At 36.8% G+C, this 25233-nt stretch overlaps 1 protein-coding gene across 2 annotated transcripts in view; it reads left to right on the top strand.

The window, feature by feature from the left end:
- col6a1 (collagen, type VI, alpha 1) overlaps nucleotides 1-22608 on the top strand; it is a 42044-nt gene extending 19436 nt beyond the window's left edge. For both annotated transcript variants that reach the window (XM_030161114.1, XM_030161113.1), the window contains exons 21-35: nucleotides 2076-2138; nucleotides 4084-4146; nucleotides 4227-4277; nucleotides 4361-4396; nucleotides 5874-5936; nucleotides 12587-12652; nucleotides 15089-15124; nucleotides 15494-15530; nucleotides 15714-15722; nucleotides 15820-15953; nucleotides 17051-17163; nucleotides 18698-18884; nucleotides 18984-19158; nucleotides 19256-19285; nucleotides 20040-22608. In XM_030161114.1, coding sequence (XP_030016974.1) covers nucleotides 2076-2138; nucleotides 4084-4146; nucleotides 4227-4277; nucleotides 4361-4396; nucleotides 5874-5936; nucleotides 12587-12652; nucleotides 15089-15124; nucleotides 15494-15530; nucleotides 15714-15722; nucleotides 15820-15953; nucleotides 17051-17163; nucleotides 18698-18884; nucleotides 18984-19158; nucleotides 19256-19285; nucleotides 20040-20644 — 1668 coding nt within the window. In that variant the 3' untranslated portion in view covers nucleotides 20645-22608. The remainder of the gene's footprint in view (nucleotides 1-2075; nucleotides 2139-4083; nucleotides 4147-4226; nucleotides 4278-4360; nucleotides 4397-5873; nucleotides 5937-12586; nucleotides 12653-15088; nucleotides 15125-15493; nucleotides 15531-15713; nucleotides 15723-15819; nucleotides 15954-17050; nucleotides 17164-18697; nucleotides 18885-18983; nucleotides 19159-19255; nucleotides 19286-20039) is intronic.
- Nucleotides 22609-25233: the final 2625 nt, after the last annotated feature.

Here is a 25233-nt window from a genome sequence, read left to right as displayed (position 1 = left end):
AGTCCGTTGGGCCGATGCCTAAACAGAGGCGAACCTGGCTCCTGCCCCAGAGCGCTGCCCACTCCTCTAAGCCCCATCTCCCTTCTCCTTCTCCCTCTCAGCTCCTTCTCCTCCTGGGAACATCAACACTCACTCTTTCCCCTCTGACTCAGTTCTTCTCTCCGTCTGCTCGAGCCAAAGCCTCAGTATGGTTTTCTTAATAAGGCACCAGGCAGTGTAATAATAATAATACGTTACAAGCGTTAGTTGTGGTAACCTCCGTGATGTCAGAAGTTTCAATGGCTCTTTTGTGTTTGAATCAGTGCTGAATGAACAGTGAGAAGCTGAATAACACAGAAAATATGGAATAACTGACATGTAGGTCCTACCTCATGCACAGGAAAATCTGTATCCTCATAAAGCACTTCACAGGTTCTGCAGTATTTGCTGTGTTTTTTGCTGTTGTATCTGTAGTTTCTTAGCTTAGCAAAAGTTGGTAACTGTAAGAATATCCTCAAAATACATTTCAGCTTCATCTAGTTTTGTTTTATATTAAAAAAAACACAGCATTGTGACATTTACATCCTGTCTTCTGGACCAATGCAACAGCAATGTGGTATCAAACCAGAGCACAAGTATGCATTAGTCCAAAATATGAACCTATTTTAATGTAACATGAAATCTTTTATATTTAAGGTATTTTAAATTGTCAAAATAAATTCAAATACACATCATTCAGCTATAAAACTTTGGTTGTTCCTGTCGTCTCAAAGGAAAGTCGTGTTAAAAAACATCCCAGATGTTGTAACTGCAAATATAATTACTTTACAAGTGTTTTGTTCCATCTTAGAAATGTGAGTGGTTTCATTGCTCATAGCAGCTGCACTCAGCTGTTGTTAGCCAGGAAACAGCGCCAATGCAAATGTTAAATCCTAAAAAAGACAGTATCGTGTTTTGTCTATGTTTTCTATAATTCATGTCTAATCTACAAGATGAACACAGTGAGGAACACAGCTTCAGAGGGATTTTCTTTCCCACTTTTAATGGCACTCTACAGATTTTAATCATTGAATAACCACAGAGTACCACAGTGAACATGGCCAATTTGGATTTACTGTAAATCTGGTGGGTAAAATTCATAATGACCAATAAAAATGAGGCCACAAAAAAGGCAATAATAGTGAACCATTCTGTAAAGAAATGTATCAACAGTTGGAAATCTTGTTTTAGCTGCACTTCAGTAGTCAATTTCTGTTTTTTTTAATAATATAAATAGTCTGTATTGATCTCAAAGGAAACTGCAGTCATCACAATAGCATTGAAGGACAAGAACAAAACTGCTAAATAAAAAAAAATAGTACAATATTCAGTAGTCGTTGCTAACAACATGATAACTGTGTGCTAAAAAAATAGGTAATGATGTAGAAATACCATGTAATTAAATATGTCATTTTTATGGTATTAACTTGAAACAAAAGGGATGATACATTTCAACATTATAATGTTAATACCATTTCTACTTCCACAGATTTTTCATTGGTTATTACTGCAGTTATATGGTGATTAGTTTTGCATTTACATGATATTATGACTTAGTACAACACACCACTATTACTGCGTTATTTACAAGCTATAATGAAAACACTACACACTACAGACATTTTGAGTTATTTAAAACTGCCCGTGTAAGATGAACTTGACGAGGCCACCTGTGCCAAAAAGAAAATACTGACTTAGCAGTGGTGTAGTTTTTCCGGAGAGACGATGATTGGTCATGAGAGAGGCAGACCGACGGGAGAAATGACCTCAGGTAGCGCCGCAGTACAACTTTATTAATGAACATCCTCTTCCATTGGACCAGGGTGTGATGCATCATCCAGGACCGTGGTTTACTTTTTCCTGACTTCTGCTGTAACTTAGCCAACTCTGCCTCCTCCCCTAAAGCCGCCTTCCTAACTGACTTTTTGTGGTGATTTTTGCAAAGTGCTGAAGGGTGTGTCGTAGTCAGTGACATTGTTTAGTTCCAGGTGAACTAGAGGACACTTCTGACGACACCCACTGACTTGAATTTTACAAACTGAGCTCTTGTTTTTCAGGGTGAGCCTGGCAAGCAGGGACCCCCTGGATACAGAGGAGATGAAGGTCCACTAGGACCAGAGGTGAGTCCACACCACCTTTTTAATCTAACGTATTCTTAGCTACTTATAGTCTGTATGTATTTATTTATTTATTGTTGATGTGGTATGACTGTTTTTGTGAAGCGGTGACCATATTTTGAATTTCCCCTTGGGGATTAATAAAGTAAATCAATCAATCAATAGAATCAATCAATCAATCTATCTATCTATCTATCTATCTATCTATCTATCTATCTATCTATCTATCTATCTATCTATCTATCTATCTATCTATCTATCTATCTATCTATCTATCTATCTATCTATCTATCTATCTATCTATCTATCTATCTATCTATCTATCTATCTATGTGTGAAGTCACTTATTATAATCAGTCAAGTATATAAGAATATATATATATATAAGAATCTACAGCTCTGGAAAAAAAACAAGAAACCATTGGTATGATATATATGTTTCTGAGTATTTGGAAAAATGTCTGTACATGCTTAAATGAGGTGAGTTGGAGAAAGGTTAAACATGAAAACTGACAACAACTCCTGCATACCTTCAGTTCCTACACTGTTCCTGATAAACAAAAACAATAAACTAAAAAAAGAAGCACATTTTCAGCAGTAAGCCAAGAATTTGAGTAAAATTTGCATCTTTGTTTATTTTTGATCATACAGACTTTATTTCTCCTAATTTCAAATAGAAAGTTGGTCATTGAGAGAATTTATTTGCATTTATTAAAAAATGACAACTGGTCAAAATACTGAAGGTGTTTCCTGGTTTTTCAGACCTCAAACAAAACATTTTAATGTTTTCAGAGTTCAGATGTCAGTTGTCAGTGCAATAACCCTGATTTTTAACCACGGCTTTCATGTGCCTGGTCATGTCTCCCCCAGTTGTCCTCATTACTGTCAGTGCTTTATGCTTTGACCATCCATCTTCCTTTTGATCACATTCCAGAGGTTTTTAAACCAGGGCCACCTTATGACTCTGGAAACAGTTAAAAAGACAGAGACAGGCTGAGATGGAGATGATTGGTATCTGAATGTCCAGGTGTGGATGTGAGACAGGAGTAGTTCAGGTTCATTCTGTGACTGAATCACAAGACACTCATGCAGAACCATAAGAAGCACTGAAAGGCTTAGTTTGAGTTTTTTATTTACCTCTCAGTATTCACTTACATGTATGCACTGTTGCTGCTTTTTCTCACCATCATAAAGGGACAGTGACTGAAGCCCTAAAGTGTTCTTAAATCTAACACATGTTCCAGACAAACTACATACTTCTACAGCCTTTTATAGTTGTGACACACAGGTGTTTTATATGATATTTCACATTCAAACCAACAAACAAATGATCCAGTTGAGAATGTTGTTTAATGAGGTAAAATCACGGCTCTCATGTGAGTCTGCTAGTTTTGAATATGAGTGATAAAAATGAAAATGAAAGAGGTTTGTCAGAATCTGACTGAAGGATGTGATTAGAGACTACAACATTTTTTTTTTTTTTTAGTTAAATTTCATGACTCTCTTTCATGAGTCACATTAAACCAATATTAAATGTACTCTTTGTCATGAAATGAGTGAATGGTTCAAAATATTGATTGATTCAAATGATTTTTATGCGTATTATTACCAGTGTTGATGTGTTTCATTAAAATTGCATCGTGTGATTCTTTTTACTTCGCAGAAAACATGTTTTAGTGTTTAGTGTCACTTTAATGGAGTTCAGGTCTGGAAATGTAGAATGGGCTCTTAATTTTTTGCAGAGCTCCATATTGGATTATTAATGAGTGTATTATTGAGGTAATCGGATAGATTGTAGATTCTTATTTTTTACATGAACAGTTAAAACTCTGTCATATACACATTCATGGACAAAAACACATCCTGACGAAACCCAAATGTTCTCAACTAGCACATGCCATGATAAAAATCATATGTTCCTCATTTTTTCATTTGTTTCGGTTCTCAGGGATCCAAAGGGCCGAGAGGAATCAAAGGAGCTCCAGGAGACAGAGGCCCGATAGGGGAGAGGGTGAGGATGCCAGACAGTGATAGAAGGAAACATATGTGTGTGTGGATAAAGATGTAAGTGTGTATTTGTCTTAATTTAAGGGAGAGGATGGTGTCCGAGGAAATGGAACTGTAGGTTGCCATGGTTTCCAGGTATGTGTTACATGTGATATGCAGGTTCACCTTACTTAACCCAATGCACATTAGTGGATTCTGAACATTTATGACTCTCTTAGGGTTATCCTGGACCGCGCGGAGACCCCGGTGAGCCGGTACGTCATCTTTGAAATTCCTGTTTTCACTTAATATGCAAAACATATCAGACAGTCAGAGTGAGATGCTGGGCCGACGTGTATCCACAGATAAAATGTTATGCATGTTTGCTATGCAGTTAGCTGCCAGTGGTGGACGAAGCTTTCAGATTGTTTGCTTAAGTAAAATAACCCATACAGACATGGATAAATACTCCATTACAAGTAAAAGTACAGAGGTATTGGCAGGAAAATGTAGTTAAAATACTGGTATTGACGTATTAGTTAATGAATATCAGCATTTTTGTTGTATTTTAATGTTTCACTGTTTTTTTTGCACAACTTTATATCCAGCTTTATTTAATGTGACACACAATAAATCTGAAGGCTTGTAAAATGATTATTGAGACAGGAAAAAAGATGAAAAAGTAGACTTCTGATACACAAATCTTATTCATTAACCTATGATTATTGTTGAGGTGTACAATGGTTTGAACATTTATTAAATTAAACAATTACCGGACGTTTACTGGGAAAAAAAAAAAAAAAAAAAAAACAGAAAAAAAACAGAAAAAAAAGCATTCATGTCTGAGCTGTTTATAACTCAGACATCTGACCTGCGAGTCTGACTACACACTGGTTTTTGGATGATGGTCTAATCTAAACATCATTATTACATTATCATTATTAAACATCATTTATCATTATTCACAGATAAAATGTTCAGATCCTTTGCTTAAATAAAAGGACCAACACAGCAATGCATAAATATTCTATTACAAGTAAAAGTACAGAGACATTGGCAGGAAAATAAAGTTAAAATACTGGTATTGAAGTACTAGTTAATAAATATCCACATTTTTGCAGCATTTGACTGTTTCTGCAGTAGGTGCAGCTTTTTTGCACTACTTTATATCCAGCTTTATTTAGTGTGACTCACAATAAATCCGAAGGCTCATAAAATGATTATTGAAACAGGAAAAAAGAAGGAAAAGTAGACTTCTGATACAAAAATCTTATTCCTTAACCTTTGATTATTGTTGAGCTGTACAATAGTTTGAGCATTTATTTAAACGAAACAATTACAAGACGCTTACGGGGGGAAAAAAAACAACATCCACGTTTGAACTGTTAATAACTCAGACATCTGACATGTGAGTCTGACTACGCACTGGTTTTTGGACAACCGTCTAATCTAAACAATGTGATCTAAAAGCTTGTTACACAGCAGTATCCATGGTGTAAATTTATCTTAAAAGTAAACAGTAATAACTACAACATGGTAATAATCACTACTCATGAAGTACAAGTACCTCAGATAGGATTTTAGTAAATGTATTCGATTACTTTCCACCACTGTTAGTTATAAAATACAGTACATCATATTTCTTTTTGTTGGAAATCTTAAATTTGAACTTGAACATGAATATCTTAGTTTGAAGTCCAGCGTAAAATCAGTTGTTACAGTTATGTCCAACATTTACCATGTGACCTTCAGGGTGGAAAGGGAACCCCTGGACCCAAAGGAGACGATGGAGAGCCTGGAGATCCCGGCGCTGATGTGAGTCTGCCTCTCATCTTCTGTTTTGGCACTTCCTCACACTCTTGATCTCATTTTATCTCTCCTCAATCCCTTTTTTGCAGCTGACAGGATATGACTCACATCTCTGGTATTATAGTCACATTTACATATTTCTTTTTTACGGCTTCCTTTTACTGATAATGGTATATTTGATACTTTTCATCATTTACATTCTCTTTCATTTGTTTTTTTTTTGTTTGTTTTTTTTGCATCTGCCCATAGGAAAAAAAACTTTACCGCTCTTGTTGTTTTACATCTATTTATCTCACGCTCAGTGTCCTTATGTTTTGCAGCTGGAAATGTTTTCCTCAGTTGATCCGAACACGTTTCAGTGTGTGTGTGTATGTGTGTGAATATCAAGAGGACTGTGAGCTGATGCAGCTGTGTATATGTGGTCGTCAAGGATACCAGGAAATGAGCTGAGAGGATGAAGGGATGCATTAGTCTTCTGTTGTGTGTGTCAGTTTTGTGCATGTGTGTGACAACTGTACACGCGTGTGATGGTTCGTGTCCCTGTTGCGTGCCAGTTTTAACACTTTAACCCCTGCTTCAACTCAGTCGTGTTTACATTGAATTGACTGCATTTCCACGGCTTGTGTTTTATGACGTAAACATTTCTACACATGTTTTTACTTTTCTCTCATTTACCTCAGTGCACTCTGACCTCTCTCTTGGTAACTGTAAAATTAACAGGATTTGACTTGTTTAGCCCTCATCAAGACTTTGTGTAGCACAGGACATTTTGTCATGAAGTTGCTCACATTCAACTTTATGCTTGTCCTTAATTAGAAAAAAGCATCTTAAAATCACCTCCCAACTTTTTCTCCAGCTGTTTTAATGCACCATCAACTCTGGTGCTACATTTTATAAGAATTTACAATAGATCATAAAAAGTAATAAGTGTTTGTTTAGCAAACGCTGCATGTCATTAGAGCTGTGTCTGAGTTGGAGATCAGTCTGGCACCATTCGCTATCATTCTAAAATTAGAGATAAAAACTCTCTGGGCTGTTTGGCTCTTTTGTATTTCGATAAATGGATCAGACTAATCTTGGGAGGCGGTGAGCAAGACAATGTAGCTGCAGAGATAGGGTCTTTACAAAATTGTGCCAGGGAATAGGTAGCAGTGGTGAATGAAGTAGTCAGTTTTTTTTTTACTTAAGTGAAAGTACAGATGCAGGGGCAAAAAAATGTACAGAAGTAAAAGTAAAAATATCCAGGGAAAAAACTACTCAAGTAAAAGTCCAAAAGTACTCATTTTAAATATACTTAAAAAGTAAAAGTATTTGATTCAGATCCAACCATTATACTTAATAACGTAAATATTGATTAAAAGTGATGGAATTGGACGTTGGGTAAATATACAAAAAAAGAACCAGCGTATTAAATGACTGCTCACCTTATTTAGTACTGAGCACAGTAGACAGAAGCATAACAAGCTCTGGTCTCCAACTGTAAAAACGACTCACTATAAACAGAATCTTCTAGCACAGTAATCAAACCAACAAGCCAGACATTTCTAAATCTGACTACTACCAGTATTTATGATTCAACTTCAAAAGGAATTGATTTTTAAAGTTTTTTTAATTGAAGCACGCTCTTTTGGAAGAGAAGGTCAATCCAGCTGTACCTCTACATCTTGACTGTAGTGATGCGTACAGTTGCATAGCACTTTGTGTGCATGGTAAACCAATCAATTTACAAAAAGAAGAAAACAAAAGTAGCAGGTAATGCAAATACTATTCAAAAAGTAGTGGAGTAAAAAGAACAGATACCTGCTCTAAAATGTAGTGAAGTAAAAATAAAAAGTACACCTCCTTAAATGTACTTAAGTAAAGTACAGATATATAAAAAATTTACTTAAGTACACTAACTAACTTTTACTATGTTACATTCCACCACTGATAGGCAGGTGTTTTATTAGAATATCTGTATTTGGAGACACAAGTTGTGATGTTAAAATGAAAAGAAAACACCATGAGACTTAGCATTTTCAGTGCAAAAGCTACAAGAAGAAGACTTCTGATTGATATAGTCGTCCAATAGCAGCATTATTCCAGCACAGTGCATCCTGTGACTGGTCAAGAACCCCAATAGCATAGATAGAGCATATAAAACAACTTTATTTAACTCTAAAGTTGCATTCTGTTGGGTTTCTGTAAATTGACTTAGAGTCTGGTTTTGACCAACTCTATATATAAAATGTCAAGAGATAACTTTTTTTGTGATCTGGCACTATATAAATAAAATTTGATTGATTGAGTGATTTAATTGGTTTTCCCCTGTAAGTCGCTTTGGAAAAAAGCGTCTGCCAAATGCGTAAACATAAAGTTAAACCAATGCATCTCAGCTTGGAGTCTTCAATGATCACCCTAATAAAGGCCACTACCCAAGACACGTTGGTTTAACTTTAGAGTTGTTCTATATGTTCAAAACGACAAGTACTGCAGGAGTTCTTGACCTGTTCCAATTTTTTCTCCTTCTCTTGTAAGTAGTAAGTTGTATCAGAACCATCTACTCAGATTCACTTCAGTACATCCTATGTGTCAGACCATAAACTATATATTGCATCACACTGGAAGAAACAGCAAAACTATCCTTCAGGAAAATGTAGTATTACTTTATAACAATCAACAAAGATTACTTCAAAGTATGTAATAAAAACAAATGGTTCCAGACACAACAAACCCCCTAGTTTATTTTGGCATCGATGCACTCTTTTATCTATATTCAATATTTGTTCAATATAAAAATTAGATATAAGCCAAGTTTGAAGTAAATTGAAACAAAATTGATGTTTTTATAGACATTTGAAATTTTGCCCATTATAAGTAAATTCTAAGTAAATGGGGGGGGGGGGGGGGGAGATTTAAAAATGTAACAAAAAATTTCAAAAGCAAGCTATCACTTAGATATTTAGCAGAGTGATGTCTAAAATTCATCTCTATATCTCTGCAATGTAAATAAGTAAATTAAGTTAAAATTTATGTTTTTATTGTGATTTGGAATTTTGCCCATTATAAGTAAATGGGAAAAAAAAGATTTAAAAAATTCATACAAATATTTAACTTTGACCTACTTTTCCCAAAATGTAATCATATCTATTCTGGGTCATTGGCAATCTATAAACCCAGTTTGGTATAAATTCAACAAATAGTTTTGCTGCTAAAGTGTTAACAAAGAAACAAAGGAACAAACAACCCAAACCAAAAACAATACCCCTTGCCTCCCCTTCAGGGGATGGGGTAAAAATAATCGATGTAAGTCCCCTTGTTGATGTGATTGGACTTAACACAAAATATAATATGAGCCATGTGGCAGTAAAAGTGCCATGAAATATGACTACGGCTTAAAACAGACTTACTCATCAGTTTAGTAAGATCTAATGCACTAGAACAGTGTCGGGTCAAGTTTAAGTGTGTGGAGGCTCCTGATGGTCAGGATTGATAAAAAGGAGGTTCAAGTATGGTAGAAAAGCAGCAGAAAAATAGAAAAAAGTAGCAGAAATCATTTTGTAAAAAGTAATCTAGGTAAACTGCAGCTGTTGCAAAGTGTAGTTAAGCAAATCGTTTAAGTTCTTGTCCACAACAGTGAAAATAATCGAATTAAGCAGCAGTAAATCCATTCTTCAGTTACTGTTCCACCATTCATCAATCCATGACCAAAAGCCCTCCATTGAAATACATAATGAGATGCTATATTTTGTCCATCTCAATGGAAAAAATGAATCCAACAGATTCCCTTTGTCTCCATCTGTTTTCCCCTCTTTTCAACAGGCTGTAACATTTTTTTTTCTCTGAACAGTAACTTGTTTGTTTCCACAAATTTTGCACTTGGCTGTTCACTGTTTTGGACGGCAGAGTGGAAGAAAGAGTTTGACACAAGGTGATGAGACGTCAAACCTGCTTACTGTCCGATGATGCTGGATTAATTGTGATTTGATGATTTTCTATTCTAAACTGTTTAAATATGTCGACACTGTACAGACATGTGTATATGAGCCTGCACTTTTTCTGGCTAGAGGCGACAGGCGGGGATAGACAGGGGTGTGTCAGAGAAGATAAAGGTGGAGACAGACTCAGACCTTTGACTTTGACTTAACTTTTTAACTCTTTAGCTAATACTCTATGGAATGATAATATACATGTGTTTGACCAAGTACAACAAACAGCCACATCTGGCTATGTGTTGTCAATATGACGCAATAAATTTAAGGTCAGGAAGTATGTGCGGATGATATGGTCCATGTCCTTTAACTTGGTTTTTTGAAGTTGAGAGAGCTCCGTAATTCGAACCGTGTGCGTATTTGTGTGCGTGTGTTCGGATTCAAGGCTGACGGGAAGTATGCGCATCTTAAAGGCCAGGTGGTTGCTATTACCTTCTCTTTCTCTGCCTACTCCTCATCCATAAACGTCTCCATGTAGACGTTTGTGCAGGACTTGTGCATTTATCATAAAGATTTGCCTCTTTGCCTTCACAGCATTTCATTTGAAATCTGAGCTGCAAATAATTACACGACTGGCAAACAAAAAAAACTGAAAGAAGCTGCAGTAGATAGGAAACACACCATCCATTTGTAAAAATCTATTAATGACTCTTATATGAGGTAATAAAATATTATGTAATGGATTCTCACTGAACCCAAATCTGATTGATAACATTGACAGTCAACATCTGCTCAGATCAGTATCAGTTTTTGATTATAAGAAAATAAGCAGCTCCTCTAACTGTAAGCCCCTTTAACATTGTATCTAAGTAAACATCCTGTTAAACCAGACTTTACACTTGAATGTACAATGCACATGTGTTTCCATTCCTGGAGAATTACTCAATCTATCAGTTTGAAATGTGTAATTTTGCACTTATTTGAAATTGTCTGCAGCTGCTTGCAGTCTTTATCAAACCATTATTCCTGAACTGCTTCTAAGTGTGTGGATTATCTGTGGAAACACTGGACTTAAACTGATTTTCACTGTTAAGCGCTTAATTCTCCACACTTCTTCAGTCTCACAGTGATCACAGTGCAGCAGCTGCAGGGACTTTAGCTGCTTCACTGTCCTTGCAGCTGCACCATTGTTGTAGATATCTGGCCAAACATGGGCAGACCTGACAGCAGTTCAACTATGCAATGGATTTAGAAGCTTCTCTCACCGGAGCTGTAGGATGAACTAGCAGGGTAGTGTAGCAGAACACACACTGATCAGCTACAGCATTATTTCCACCTGCCTCATACTGACTACGTCCACCTTTTGCTGCAAAAACAGCTCTGATGAGCAAAGATTTAACCGCAGACCCTTTAAAATCTTTAAGTTGGGAGGTGTGGCCTCCACGGGTCTGAATTGTTTTTCCAGAAGGTCGCACAGATGCTTGACTGAGATCTGGTCATCCGTACTTAGACCACTTTTGGTAGGTGTTAACCACTGCTGACATGACCTGTAGTTTTGGAGATGTTCTGACCCAGTTGGTTTTCACAATCTGTCCCATGTTAAAGTCACTTAGATCTTTAAATCTCCCCATTTTCCTGCTTTCTAATATATCCCACCCACTGACAGGTTTCATTGTAACATGATAATCAGTGTATAGTCATGGCCAAAATTTTGACTTTGACATAAATTTTGTTTGCACCAGCTTTATTGGTACAGTTATTTTTCACATATTTCAAAAGTACATTGAGAAACAGCTATAAAAAGTGTGTATTTTTCAAAAACGTTGCGACTAATAAATCCAGTTTCTTCGAAGAATCATCTTGTGTCACTGCCAAAAGGTTTGTCCATAACTGTACTTCTATCAAAGATCCACAGCATTGGAATTAATTAATATGTCCTAACCAGACATGTTAGAAAAAGTGAAAAAAAAATCCACTTTTTATGGTGCAAAATTTCTCATCTTTGGCCTGAGCCCATTCTCATTCCTACTTAATCTTATAACATCATGTTTGGATGTGCAGAGTATTCCAAAGGAAATCACTGTATCTCCTTAGACATCAGATATAAACCAGGTGCTATTATTAAATATGCAAGTGTTAGCATGTGTTCTTATTTTAGCCCCTGGATCCTTTTTTCTACACGCTAATTAAGTGGTTTTATGACTAAACCTAACCCAGTTTTTTTGGCTGGCAAGTATTATTGTGATGTGTTTATTTATATAAATGCATCATCAAATCGTATGCTGATGACACAGTGATCTCTATCAATGTCAAGGACGGTGAAATAGATTGAACAGCAGTGAAATTTCTATCTTATAAAACTCTCTAATAATGTATGTATGCGTGATTGTGGTTTTACATAATAAATTCAATCAAAGTTTTCCTTTCAATATGCAATTTTCAGATGCAGTGCTCTTTTTGTGTGATCTATACTTTTTTTGACTCTATATTTTGTTCGCTGGTCATCCAGACTGTTGCATTTTTTTCTTCAAAGGAAGCCAGAAAGTAGCTGTTCCATATATAACCACTGGCACTTTATCTAGTTGAGACTCCAGAGGTGTTAATTTTCATGTTCTTTTTAACTTGTGTTTTATCTAGTATTTTATTTAGTACACGTGTTTTGACCATGTTTCAGCACAGAAACAAACATTGAACTTGGGATGTTGGTCTCTGTTGTAATATCCACATCAATTTGTCTTTTCACAGAACGATGAACCAGGGCCTCCAGGGCCTAAAGGGGCCAAAGGTCACAGAGGACCTGAGGGCAGACCGGTAAGAATACCATGAAGCTATGGCATGAAAAGATTGCATGTTTTTGTAGGTTTCTGTACAAGTGTTTGCATGTTGAGACGTTAGAAGGCCTACTGTCCAACACATGCACCCATTCATCTTTTAACATGCACTGACATTTGGGGAGATCTGAAGACTTCAAAAGTTAATCAAGAAACCATCACAAAGATTGGACTATGTATAGTTTGGTTATTGGATTTTTTTTTTTAGTAAATGGGCATTAAAACCATTATATGAGTTCAAATACAAAGATCAAAATCTGAATGAAATTTCTCTTATTCAGTGTTTCTCAACCTTTTTCAAACAAAGCCCCACTAACACAATCACTGGGGGTGGGGGGTGGAGTATGTTCCTCTGTTATATGTCAGAGCTTACACAGGGTCTTTCCATGGGGGGTGGGGGTTTTGTGATGTATTATGTTGTAATGTACAACAGTAGTTGCTAACACAACCCATTTGTGCCAGAGTTCCCCCTTCTCAGCTTTCTCGTTCCAAATGCCCCCGATGATGTCGCTCGCAACCCCCTGATGTGCTCACGCCTCCCCAGTTGAGAAGCACTGCTCTAATTCATGGTCAAAAAGACATGAGTGCATTTTCACTATGGTTTGTTTTTCTTTTTCTATGTGATACACCTAAAAAAAATTCTACCCAAAAATCCCAGGAAAACAGGCCCATTTTGTCATATTTTGTGATTAGGTGTAACAATTTACAATCCCAAGAACATCAATGAAGTCGATGTGCCAAGGAGAGTAAAGGGTGTGCGTTTTAATTCCTATAAGCGGCGATAACATTGCATGTTCGTTATAAAGGGAGCCAACTGATGGAGTCCATTAGTTAATCCAAACAACCCCCCCCCCCATTCCAATGCTGATAAGTAATTAAACAGGCCTATGTGTAGTTAACGACTGTAATGTCTGGAATCAGTGTTTCTAGACTAAATACTAAATAGTTGATTAAATAGTGGTTCTTACACATCCTAACAACCATTTATACTGTGTAGTTTATGAGTAACACAATGACAAAGTCCCTTCTAGAAAGTCTTCTCACCCGACTTTGTGTCTTTTTTTCTGAAACACCATCCTTATTTTACTATCCAGTCTCAAACTATGGAAAAACAAGACTTTTTTCATTTTTTTGAAGGCTTTTAATTTTGGTGTTACAAACAAGAATGTTAAGCTCAAATAATTTATGAATTTTCTCCTCCCTTTTTAACTTTATAAGTTGTAATAATACAAGTCCATGTTGTGCAAAAACAGATTCTTTTTTGTCTTTTTAATGATGGTCTCTGAAAAGAAAATCCAATGACCAAAACATTCATGGACCCAGATTATTTATTACCACAGGGACCAAAAGAGGAATTCCTTCAATGGATTTACATTTCACTGAAAAAAAAGAATGACAAGCACAAACTGTCAGTACAGTGTAATTCCCCAATTTTGGGTTTCTACTCATCCCATGCGCTGACCTTAGCTAATCTGACTGCTTAACATAACCACATGTATAAAACCAGAAATTGTACCATTGAGTTTGACTCACTGTGAGAAGGAAAGAAATGTGTAATTCCACACCTTCAGCAGCAACTGGCAACTGTGAGCTAGTGTTGACTCATGAAAAAGGATTGGTTCTAAATATAACACTGTTAATGTGGTAGACATGTTCATCAAGACAAACCATCAGCCCTTGAACTCCTTCACACTTTCCACACTTCATCCCTCGTCTTCCACCTCTCTTCCCTTCCCTTCCCTTCCCTTCCCTTCCCTTCCCTTCCCTTCCTTCCCTTCCCTTCCCTTCCCTTCCCTTCCCTTCCCTTCCCTTCCCTTCCCTTCCCTTCCCTTCCCTTCCCTTCCCTTCCCTTCCCTTCCCTTCCCTCTTACCTCTACCTCTCCTCTGGCTCTTGTCTCTGCTGCATATTTCTGTATGGACGGTTTGCGTCATGTGTCCTCAGGACTGTTTCTCTCGTCTACAATTATCGGCTGTCCCTCTTTCTCTCTCTTTCTCCTGTGTGTTTTTTGTCAGTATATGCACATATAAGCTACCCTGGCATCTTTGTCACAGAAAAGAATGCTCTTAAACTGAGTTTAATGTCTCTTAAAACAAAACAGATGGTTTTCCTGCGCTTAGTGAAAAAACAAAATGCTGTGGCAACTAACTTTTGGAAGATTCACATGTTGTTGCAGAAAGATAGTACACACAAATGTGTGGGTGTGGATGTGGTTTCGGAGACTGGGGGAGTTTGGTTTACCGTCAAAGAAGTAATGGTTTTCCAAAGAATGATTGTTTTTTATTCCAGCTAAAATAAAAATGTTCCCCTCTGCAGTTGCTCAGTCATCGTTGTAGTTGCAGCCCATGAAAATATGCTCAGTTTGTCTATCATTGAGATGGATCAATCTGTTTCCCTATAATTCTGTCTCTTCTCCAGGGACCTCCTGGGCCTCCTGGACCATCAGGAACTGATGTAAGTATAAAAACCTTTGAGTCCATCCCCCCAGTCTGAACCTTTGCCCTCATTTTAGCTGTGGGACGTAACAACTAAGTACAACAGAATGATTTCCCCTCGAGAGTTTGCTTGATTTGAATCTGAAACTGATTCTGTATGTTTAGTCCAAAGCCAAACATCCAATTTCCTGAATCTCCTGAATCCAAAAAACGTAACCTCCATGAACAGACAGAGTAAAATATCACCTTTCTTTATTCTTTTTTTCTTTCCTCTTTTTGGCTTCAAACGCTGTGCAGGGCCAGGCAGTGTGTGTATGTTTCAGAGTTATGTAATGTGATTTAACTATGTATTGCTGTATGGTAACATTTACTCCACTTCTCTCTTCAGGAATGTGAAATTCTGGATATCATCATGAAGCTCTGCTGTAAGTTAGATGCATACACAAAAATGTAGCCACATGTACTTCACATGTCAGTGCCTCATTAGACAAATATGTAATATGAAACCAGAAGAATGTAAAGTTTCGTGACTCTGTTCCGCCCAGTTTATTAACCTTGTTTTGATTTTGTGTGTTTTTCTTTTACATCCTCGTCTAATGACTCCATAGCCTGTTGTGGTGAGTTTGTGCACATTTTAACTCACAGGTATTTTTATAATTGATGCAAATTTTCTGCAGCATGCACACTCCTCTATTAATCTGTTTATGTTGTCAGAGTGTAAATGTGCACCTATGGACCTGGCCTTCGTTGTGGACAGCTCAGAGAGTATTGGCTCCACCAACTTCGCTCTTGCCAAAGACTTTATCATCACTGTCATTGACAGACTGGTGAGAGATCAGCAAGTCAAGGTAATCTCCTTCCAAAGATTAATCCACAGGCTGATATTTAACTAGATTTTATGTTCATCAATCTATCTACAAGTAATGGAGAAAGTGTAGGAGCCATTTTATTTTTATATTTGTATTTACATCTCCAACCATCATGTGGTGTCTCTGAAATTTGATGTATATATAAAAATCAAGGCAGAGTAGTAATAGAGCAACATGCTAAAACATATTTACTGTGTATCTCATGCTAACAACATGCTGGTTACGCACTGACAATGTGCATCATTTGTTTTTGCAAGTATATGATTCATATAGACATGGAGAACTGGTAAGATATAAAATAAATATACCTTAGGTTGTTTAATACATATGTCAACTATAAATATTTTACCTCTTCAACATCTAAATAAGGCAAATTGTCACTACAGATGGAATTTTTTCTTTGATTGGGCCTTGTTCTTCCCCTAGATTTAGTTAACTGATAATAAATGCACAGCAAAGACCGTATTAATCTAATGCAACAATGAATTTAGTGAAGGTCTATCAATGCCATTATAGGTAAGTTAGTCAAAGTTAATAAAAGTGATGGTTTAATAAACAATTATTAATTACAAGCATTTATTAGCATTATTAATCAGTCACACTAATAGATTTCTAATAATACAGTGTTATAATCTAACTGTAACAAGCATCTCTCCTATTATTGTATAATACTTATAGTCTTATTAACACATATTAATGATAATAAGCTCCTTATCAGGGTCTTATTACCTATTAATTAATGCTTACTAAAGGCAATGTAATATGACGTGTTTCTGGATGACAGTGTTTGACCTTTTGTGGATTGTAGTGCACATTCAAAATCATATCAACAATGTTGCAAAAATGTTTGGAGAAGGTGCCACAAGAACAGACCTCAAAATAGAAAGTGTGAATAAAAAAACTGTCTGGTTTTGGATCGTGTTGTTGTGCCGCTCCCATGACTCTCGTCTTCCAGTTTGGATATAATTAGTCAGGATGGGTGGGACGCAGAATGTTGACAGAAGAAAACACATGCTTGCAGACATAACACACAGACTGAGAAACACATGGTCACAATGCACTGTTTTTCTTTGCAGTTTGCAGGTAATGAGTCCACGTTGTTTGTAGTCCAGTATAGTGGAGGTGGAGCAGAAGCCAAAGAAGCCATCCAACTGGGCGTCGACGCCAAAAACCTCACAGAGTTTAAACAGTGAGTCCACCCTTCCACTGGGTCACACAGAGCTGGTTACCACTGGTGCCTACATTTAGTTATTCATTGGGAAGTTACATTCACTCAAAACTATGCACACTATGGTGCTGCACCTGAAGAAAAAACAGAGAAATGATGAGCAAAGAGACCAATTACAAGATTATCTCTTTATATTCCTCAAGTCATGTTAGGACAAAGATAAGAAGCAAAGACTGTCAGTGAGATATAAACATTTTAAACTAATTTATTATACAAAAAAAATAAGAATGGCAATAGACAAAACATTAAAAATGTTGTGTTCACATCATTCATATTCATCCTGAAATTTTAGATGGATTTATTTTACTGTTTAATAAAGATGAACTGACCGTGGCCTTACATAGTGTGATTGTGGTTTCTAAAAAGGACAATAGTATATTTTGTGTTCAGCACTTTTCATAGCACTTAGAGACACTTACATATAAAACAGAAGGCTATAAATAGGCTTTAAAAATACTACACAGAGAAAAAAACCCAACAAAATCCCCAGGAATAAGCTTGGACAATGTTGCACAATCACCTGCCAAAATGTAGGTAGTAAATTTGTGTTTCCTGTAAAACAGAAAACTGATTTGAGTCTAAAAAAATACAATTCAAGCATATACTGTACAGGGAAAAGAAGAGGAATGTAAATGGATTTAGACTGGTTTTAAGAGGGTTTTTCAAACAGCTGTCATGGTCACACCACATGATTTTTAACACTTTTATATTACAAATTACTAATGGTTTATGAGAAGGTACAAATGTATCTTATATTTTTCTCAGAGCTTCCACTGCCCATTAGCATTAGCTACTATTATAGAGCCCTCAAATTATCTATCAGCTGCAATTTAGAGCCAAGTTCTGGTGTTGCTGATAGTTTGTGGAATTCTGTTTATAAATTTTGTGACAGTTGAAAAGTACAGTTTTAAGATTTTGGAAAGTACTGATTTGATGCTGTAATCTTAGCATCTTAGCATCTTAGCTATGTTAGCATCCAATCAGCTATACCAACCAACACCTTCAAAATAAAGAAGTAAAAGCTTGTATTATACATGTTTATATATGTACATACTGTCATGACATGGTTAAATTTCAATGTGAAGATAGTATCATTTTAAACTTTCCAATAACTAGTTGTTTTTTCCTCAATATTAAGTTAGGCTAATATCCTTTTGTCCTCAGCCAATATGCAGGCATGAAGTCAGACTTCTCATTTAACAAGATAAATGCATTTATAAACATATACTGACAATAGATAATAATATAAACAGCTACTTTTTTCATCTTTCAAGTTGGAAAAACAAGTCTAAACAGAATCCAGCTGACTCATGGATGCATCGAGTAACTTGCTAACACATGTGTCACAAGACATTTCAAATCTGTAAACTGTTAAAAGGATTATTTTATTATTTTTGACAAGAATGACTCTCATTCAGTTCTTGGGGAGGAAGCAGGAATGTTTACTTTAAAGTGTCTCTGTAGTTTATGTAATTTTTTCCTTGTGTGTTTGTAGGATGGTGAAAAACATGCGCTGGATGGCTGAGGCAACGTATACAGGAGAGGCCCTCGACTTCACTCTGAAAAATACAATCCGGTTGATGAGGAAGGAGAATAAAATCGTTATTGTTCTTACCGACGGACGCTCTGATACTGACAGGGACACGACTCCCCTTAATGTACTCTGCGGTGCAGATGTCCGGGTAACTAAAGAACGCCCACAAACAAATCACATTAAACCTTATTTGGATTTTTCTGCAAATATTTAATGACCAAACCCTGCACTGTTTCCTGACGGGCAGGTGGGAGGTGTAGGCGTGAAAGATTACTCAGGCCGTGTGCCGAACCTGGAGCAGCTGGAGGATGTGGCTTGTCAGAGCAACGTCAGGAAACCCGGATTTACCTTTGTTCGGGAGAACTTTGCTGATCTGCTGGACGACGCTTTCCTGCAGAACCTGACAAACCAAATCTGTCAAGGTGCAAACAAACACACATGAACACAGTTTTAATTTGTTATATATTTTTCAGTTAACTCTGAATTAACTGACTTTTCCTATGCTGTTGTCATTTCCAGATAAGAAGTGTCCAGACTACAAATGTCCCAGTAAGTCTTTTTTGTAATTAATTAATTATACTTTTAATCATGTTGATCTACTTCTGGTTTCTCTTTTGACACTTAAAACTAAAAACCAATGAACACATTATGTGCACTGGATAGAGTTGTTGTTTTGCATAGAACTGGGCAATATATCAAATTAATTCAATTAAATTTTTGTTTTTTGGAAATCATAAAAAATTCATCAAATCAAGATTTATGTTTCCTCTGAGACTTGCATCAAGAGTAGTCATTTCCATAAAGTGATGCTCGATTTTTTAGAATGATCTTCTATATCATTGAATGAAATCTTGACACATTTTTGAAGTTTTGTACATGCACCAAAAAACTTTTTAGTACACCATTATCGTCATCACCATCACTGTTTAGTTCATAGAACAAACATATGTCCATGTAAAATTGGAAAAATGAACTAACAGTTCATTTTGTTACCATTGTACTGGTATTATTGTGGCACTACTAGTAGCAACAATGTTCTCTTCCAATACACACAGTTTGTTTATCTTTTTTCCAGTCTTTTTTTCTTATTCTTTTGTTTAATAGCTGATGATAGTCTTGGACGTTAATTACTCTCTGTATCAGCCTGAAAATCCAGCAGTATGGTCTTATTTGTCACACAGTAATCACGAGATGAATTAAAACAACCAATAATTAAAAGCTAGATGTTGTGATTGGAGTCTGTCACTTCCAGTCCCATATCAGCTGTTGTTAAGACATTCCTGCTTCTTTGTGTGTGTTCCAGTCACTTTCTCTCAAAGTAACGACATCCTGGTGATGATGGACAGCTCTGCCAGCGTGGGCCTGAAGAACTTCGACACCACCAAGACCTTCGTCCACCGGTTGGCAGAACGTTTCCTGACTGCTGAGAAGCAGAGGGGCGCTGTTGTCCGGGTGGCGGTGGGCCAGTACAGCCGTTCTGCCAGCATGGACCAAGGCCTCACCACCAATCTGACCCTGCTGTCTCGTCAGATCGGACAGGCGGCCTTCCAAAACGACGGCACCAATGTGATACAGGCCATGGAGTTCGCCATTAGCCGCTTACCAGGCCGTGGAGATGCATCTGGAAGCAAGAGGAAGGTGGTGCTGTTCTCCGACGGCCGGTCTCAGGACGTCACTGAGGCTTTGCTGGAGGACCAAGTTCGTAAGGTAGCAGATGCCGGTTTGGAGCTGTTTGTCGTAGCTGTCGGCAGCCAAGTTAATGAAGCCAACCTGCGTATACTTGTGAGTAGGGGGCGGCGAGATGACATCTCCTACGCACAGCGCCACCTATTCCGTGTCGCAGACTACACCTCTCTGCTCCGTGGGGTCTTCCACCAAACCGTGTCCCGCAGGGTGGCTATGACCTGAATTCAGGGCCCAGAACAACAGGACCAACACGCTTCATATTTTTAGTCCCATTATAAATAATCAGTCTCACTCATTTACCAAACACTGTGTTCAAGTACTTTAAAAAAAAACAAAGTCATAAACGACAAATGATTGTGTGGCAGGCAGATGATTGGTACCTTTTACCCTGAATTATGCCTCCCAGGCAGACCAGAATGTGTACAGATTCCCTGTTACAGATTAATAGACAATAACCCTCATTATGGTGCTTAAGTAAATCCGTTTCAGGCCCTGTACACACAAACATAGATATTTTACAATACAACTATTTTCCTCTAGGTTGTGGCATCTCAGATCACTAAAACAGATTTTTCTCTCAAAAAAAGACTTTTAAACTCTCCATTTTATATGTATCCATGTAGATGTAAAGCAAAGATTTTAGGATACAATAACAGAGATAACAGAGGCAAAGTGAGGAGACTCTAGTGCTTTTTTTTGAGTCCAACATGGTGGAGGCGTAGATCTGTTGCTGCCGATGCTGCCATGAAGCAAATAATCGACTCTTGGTCTTTATCAGTTTAAGATCTTTGACAGCATTAAAAAGGCAACGAGATTAATATAGGGATGCTTTCAGTTTCTTTATAATCAGTTGGTGCCACCTGTTAGGAATTTGGCATTGTTTAATTTCATGTGACACAGAATGACTCCACCTTTGCTAGAAACAAGCATATGAAGTAGTTTTTCCATTTTCTTCTTGTATGTATGCAGATATATCCATGTTTATAAATATTAGTGTGGACTCAGCCACAGAGGTTCTTTTGACAGTATAATGAAGTACATTGCTGCCTGTGAGGCCATGTTCAGGGTAAAAAGTCCCGGTATTAATCGCTTTGGTCCTGGAGAGCTTCAATTTTTTTCACATTTAAGGTCATTTTTAGCTTTAAAACTTCTTCGGGCTGATTTTCTCTCAGGTATGGGGCATTCCTTTGTGACTATCAAGTAATCTGGATCCACGTAGTGAGTTTCTTTAACTGAATGTGTGGGTTAAAAATGGCTCATTAAAGGCTTCAGTCTTATGTGACTCCAGGACCAGAGCTCCCATCCTTTGAAGAATTGCATTAAGGGTCTAAGGGGATTTATTTTTGTAGCTCTTATGACTTTTTCAACTGGTGTCAGATTCACAGTGTAGGTTCTTCCATACGCTTTGAATAAAAAGAGTCCTTGTGAATTCATAACACTCAGATTCTTTAGCGAATGTTGTAGGTAAATTGTCAAAGGCTGATTCCTCTTTGGTTAATAACAACATGCTTTGAAAAATATCCAAGCTGACACCACTTGAAAGCTCTATTAGATCACCAAACCTACGGCTGAAAACAGGACGTGACCCATCATCTCTTCACCTGGTACTAATGAAGACAGAACAGCTGGAATCAACATGCACAAATCAGAATGTGTGTATCTGCATGGGAACCCCTGTGTGTACATGTGTGCGGTTTGTATGTATAACATTTACATGTGTATGGAGGTAAATTTTTTTACGTGTAGCCTTGGGCGTTCCTTCCATAAACAGTCCTGCCCAGGTCAGAGCTTTAAATGACAGACTGACGGAAACCTGTTCTTCATTGTATGCGCACTAAAGAACGCCTCTGTCAAACACACACACATACACACACAAACACCTTCGTACTTCATCAGTGACGTAGGAAAACATCTGTCGCAAAAGCTGGAAAAGAAACCTAACGGGACTCTCGCCATGTGCCCTTCACACAGAAACCACATGCCGTTTAGACCCCTTTAACTCGTCGTTCCACATCTTCATTTTTGTTGTTGTCAGTGATCCAGAATCACTGTACTGTTGTTATTATCTGTGGTGCTATTAGTCCAAGTGTATCAGCCTCTACATGTGTTGCTAAAGAAGATATTTTTACCTGAGGAAACACACTTCAATTGTAAGAGCCCCTTCAATAAAGGTTGCTACACCAAAACGTCTCGCTCAAGTTTTGTCCACAAAGGCCTGGTTGTTGCTTTTGAACTCTATGTAACCTTGAAATATGTTCAAATCAAGACAAAACCACTCTCATAAGCTGTATTTTTCTCACCTCTCATAAAGTTTACCTAAAAAACAAAAGTCCTAAGAGACAGCAATTAGCCAGAAATCTTAACATATGAGTGGAAACAGTATTTATACAAGACAGAAGTAGTGTTAACCAATAGACCTAACAGGAGGATTGGTTTGTAAAAAACATCTACTATTATGATGTCAAATGTCTTCAAATCAATGCCTTTTTATGACAAAAAAAGATCCAATATATTATTTAGTGTAGTTTTATTTCGAGCACATAAAATCAGATGAAGAACTGTACAACATGGTCGAACAAAATTTTTTGGCACTCGAAAAAGGAGTGGGAAGAAGTATAACTTATAGATTCCCACCCCTTTTTACAAACTGAAAATTAAATTAATCCCGTTATATAACATTATTTACTGTCTGTATAAACACACATAAATAGCCATTAGAAAGATAACAAATGACAATTCGACAATTCTAATGAACAACAGCTATATATGGTACACCCACTAAAAAAATATTTTTATATTTATAGTTTTCCCCCTAATTTTTTCACTTTATTGTCCCACAGTCAGGAAATTTGTGAGAGGCTTCCACATTGTCTCTATCTACCCTGACTAATTAATTAATAGATGTTCAACCCATGAGTAGGACGTAGACAGACAAACTACATAGACCATGGAGTCCATGGCTGAATTATCCAAATAAAATAGAGTAAAAATGACCACTGAAGGTAAATAAGTATAAAAAAACACCTTCATGCAAAAGAAAATCTATATAAATCTAAAAACATACAAAAATAAAACTCAGTGTGTAGTTTTTTTTTCTTTTATTGGTCGTTAAAATACCCATAAAACAAATAAAATATCTACAAAGTCATCATTATCCTCTATAAACCATAGAATAGAGCCATCATAAGGAGATTTAGGTCATTTTCCTACAAAACACAAGCTAGGCCCATTTCAGTGTCAACGTCACACAACCATGTTCATTCACAGAAGAATCCAAATTACTTGAGTAATCATTGTCAGGTGTGACAGTGGTTAAATTGATGGTAATGTGAGTGTTAGGACACAGCTGTGTGATTCTGTTGAACATACAAGGCCCATCCTGTTCATTGAGGAAATATTAAAGTTAAAAGTGGATAAAAACAGTAGGACCCACTTCATCTGATATTTGTTGTTCTCAGAGCAAACATCTGTTCATCATGTTTTGGAGGCAAAAAAAGGTTAGTATTTTCAAAAAATGTCAGGAATTCTAATGATTTGGTCCCCACTGTATTACAAATAATCTGATTATGAACTTTATATCATCTGTGACAAACATTGATTTGAAGGGTGTTGTTCTGTGCACAATTAGAGTTCAGGTTTTGTCAGAAGATATGGAAGATTAGAGTTCATTTGAAAGGGAATAATCTACTAAAGGGAACCCTAACCATCGTAACCTGGTGGATGTGAAGATACCACACTACGTGGTAAAATTAGTTTTCATTGTTTTTTTAATCTGCTCTGTGGTTTGACTTTGTCTAATCTTACCAGGGGTGTCAAATTTATTTTGCATGAGGGGCCACATGCAGCTTGATTTGATCTCCAGTGGGACTGACCACTAAAATAATAACAAAATGGCCTATAAATAATGAAGAATTCCAAATTATTCTCTTTATTTTAGTGCCACAAAAATTTAAATGATCAAAACTAGTGCTGTCCAATGATTAAAATGTTTAATCAGATTAATCACAGGGTTGCTATAGATTAATTTAGATTAATCATGATTAAATATTATTCATTTTTAATCTATATTAATTGCATTTCATTTTGCATGCACAAACAGACTCAAGAAAGAAGGGAATATATATGCACTTAACATGTTTATTAAACACCTTCAACAGTTTCAACAAAATGACTTGAAACAAAACAGCTTGAAAGAACTGTTCCGTCTCGGGTTTGTCCTCATATTTCCATCCAGAGGGCCAATGTGCTGTTTAGTGTCTTCCATCTTTATGGGTTGGTTCTGCTGCCTGTCACTACCAGATCAACTGACCATTTGCACATGTGCGATGGTAACTCTACTTGGACAAACTGCCCAAAATGCACTGCCAGAGACATTCAAGAGTCATTTTGTGCTGCAGATGGGTTAATTGCATTAAAAATTTTAATCAGATTAATCATGTTATTGGATTATCCTGCATTAATGCATTCATTTTGACAGCCCTAATCAAAATTTATATTTTCAAACTATCCTTTTTCAAAAAAATATGAATAATCTGAAAAACCTAAAATTTCTTGTGAAAAATAAGTGCAAGTTTAACAATATTATGCCTCAGCTAGTCACTTATACATGTGCATTACAGATCGTAGTGGATCTACAAATGCACAAAACATTTTACAGCCATAATTAATATTGTTAAAATTTTGGAGTTTGGAACCAAAATGAGTTTGACACCCTTGACTGTAACTATCTTCAGTGTCATTTTTGGAAATTCATCCCTCGGGCCAGATCGGAGCCTTTGGCAAGTTGGTTTTGGCCCTTATGTTCAACACTC

This window comes from Sphaeramia orbicularis, chromosome 17 (assembly GCF_902148855.1).
Source record: "Sphaeramia orbicularis chromosome 17, fSphaOr1.1, whole genome shotgun sequence".
Classification (NCBI taxonomy): Eukaryota; Metazoa; Chordata; class Actinopteri; order Kurtiformes; family Apogonidae; genus Sphaeramia; species Sphaeramia orbicularis.
The sequence above is the reverse complement of the archived record's forward strand: the minus strand, read 5'-3'. Positions and strand labels throughout refer to the sequence as shown.